General features: G+C 64.8%; 1 protein-coding gene across 1 annotated transcript in view; it reads right to left on the reverse strand.

The window, feature by feature from the left end:
• The window catches only part of VOLCADRAFT_89425 (uncharacterized protein), a gene marked incomplete at both ends in the record, with an annotated part of 47,221 nt that overhangs the window by 12,976 nt on the left and 31,762 nt on the right, over positions 1-2,483 (reverse strand). The window contains 4 exons of the mRNA XM_002949041.1: positions 127-402; positions 503-683; positions 773-2,043; positions 2,153-2,431. Coding sequence (XP_002949087.1) covers positions 127-402; positions 503-683; positions 773-2,043; positions 2,153-2,431 — 2,007 coding nt within the window. The remainder of the gene's footprint in view (positions 1-126; positions 403-502; positions 684-772; positions 2,044-2,152; positions 2,432-2,483) is intronic.

Raw genomic sequence — 2,483 nt, forward strand, 5'->3', positions numbered from 1 at the left:
GCCACCGTCACATCCATAGCCACCACCTCCACCGCAGCCACACCCGCCGCCAACGCCACACCCGCTTACGCCAACTCCAACGCCGCCAGGTAAATGCCACCACACACGTCACCAATGCCACCGCACCTCCCGCAGCCGCCACACCCGCCGCCAACGCCACACCCGCCATGGTCGCCGCCACCGTCACCGCCACCGTCACATCCATAGCCACCACCTCCACCGCAGCCACACCCGCCGCCAACACCACACCCGCCAACGCCAACTCCAACGCCGCCAGGCATATGCCACCACACCCGTCACCAATGCCACCGCACCTCCCGCAGCCGCCACACCCGCCGCCAACGCCACACCCGCCATGGTCGCCGCCACCGTCACCGCCACCGTCACATCCATAGCCACCACCTCCACCGCAGCCACACCCGCCGCCAACACCACACCCGCCAACGCCAACTCCAACGCCGCCAGGCATATGCAACCACTCCCGTCACCAATGCCACCGCACCACCCGCAGCCGCCACACCCGCCGCCAACGCCACACCCGCCACCGGCACCGGCACCGCTGCCTCCACAACCGCTACCACGGCCATCGCAGACACACCCGCCGCCAACGCCACACCTACCGACACCGCAGCGACACCTGCCGCAGCCGCCACCGCCGCCACATCCGACACAACTGCCACAACCTACGCAACCGCAACACCCGCCAACGCCCATGCCAAATCGTAAGCCAACGCATCCATCACCGGCGCCGCCACAAACGTCACCCCCGCACCGTCGCCACTCGAAGCGACATGTGGGGGATCGAAGTGACTCGATGGACAGGTGGAGAAGAGGACGACAGCTCCGCCGGCGGCTGCATCACCAGAGGCGACGCCGCCGCCGCTGTTGCCGCATTTGCGGCACTCGAATGACAAGTGGGAAGGAAGTGACTCGAAGTGACTCGATGGACAGGTGGAGAAGAGGACGACAGCTCCGCCGGCGGCTGCATCACCAGAGGCGACGCCGCCGCCGCTGTTGCCGCATTTGCGGCACTCGAATGACAAGTGGGAAGGAAGTGACTCGAAGTGACTCGATGGACAGGTGGAGAAGAGGACGACAGCTCCGCCGGCGGCTGCATCACCAGAGGCGACGCCGCCGCCGCTGTTGCCGCATTTGCGGCACTCGAATGACAAGTGGGAAGGAAGTGACTCGAAGTGACTCGATGGACAGGTGGAGAAGAGGACGACAGCTCCGCCGGCGGCTGCATCACCAGAGGCGACGCCGCCGCCGCTGTTGCCGCATTTGCGGCACTCGAATGACAAGTGGGAAGGAAGTGACTCGAAGTGACTCGATGGACAGGTGGAGAAGAGGACGACAGCTCCGCCGGCGGCTGCATCACCAGAGGCGACGCCGCCGCCGCTGTTGCCGCATTTGCGGCACTCGAATGACAAGTGGGAAGGAAGTGACTCGAAGTGACTCGATGGACAGGTGGAGAAGAGGACGACAGCTCCGCCGGCGGCTGCATCACCAGAGGCGACGCCGCCGCCGCTGTTGCCGCATTTGCGGCACTCGAATGACAAGTGGGAAGGAAGTGACTCGAAGTGACTCGATGGACAGGTGGAGAAGAGGACGACAGCTCCGCCGGCGGCTGCATCACCAGAGGCGACGCCGCCGCCGCTGTTGCCGCATTTGCGGCACTCGAATGACAAGTGGGAAGGAAGTGACTCGAAGTGACTCGATGGACAGGTGGAGAAGAGGACGACAGCTCCGCCGGGGGCTGCATCACCAGAGGCGACGCCGCCGCCGCTGTTGCCGCATTTGCGGCACTCGAATGACAAGTGGGAAGGAAGTGACTCGAAGTGACTCGATGGACAGGTGGAGAAGAGGACGACAGCTCCGCCGGGGGCTGCATCACCAGAGGCGACGCCGCCGCCGCTGTTGCCGCATTTGCGGCACTCGAATGACAAGTGGGAAGGAAGTGACTCGAAGTGACTCGATGGACAGGTGGAGAAGAGGACGACAGCTCCGCCGGCGGCTGCATCACCAGAGGCGACGCCGCCGCCGCTGTTGCCGCATTTGCGGCACTCGAATGACAAGTGGGAAGGAAGTGACTCGAAGTGACTCGGTGGACAGGTGGAGAAGAGGACGGCAGCTCCGCCGGCGGCTGCATCACCAGAGGCGACGCCGCCGCCGCTGTTGCCGCATTTGGCGGCACTCGAATGACAAGTGGGAAGGAAGTGACTCATAGTGACTCGATGGACAGGTGGAGAAGAGGACGGCAGCTCCGCCGGCGGCTGCATCACCAGAGGCGACGCCGCCGCCGCTGTTGCCGCATTTGCGGCACTCGAATGACAAGTGGGAAGGAAGTGACTCGAAGTGACTCGATGGACAGGTGGAGAAGAGGACGACAGCTCCGCCGGCGGCTGCATCACCAGAGGCGACGCCGCCGCCGCTGTTGCCGCATTTGCGGCACTCGAATGACAAGTGGGAAGGAAGTGACTCGA

This window comes from Volvox carteri (genome assembly GCF_000143455.1).
Source record: "Volvox carteri f. nagariensis unplaced genomic scaffold VOLCAscaffold_12, whole genome shotgun sequence".
Taxonomy (NCBI): domain Eukaryota; kingdom Viridiplantae; phylum Chlorophyta; class Chlorophyceae; order Chlamydomonadales; family Volvocaceae; genus Volvox; species Volvox carteri.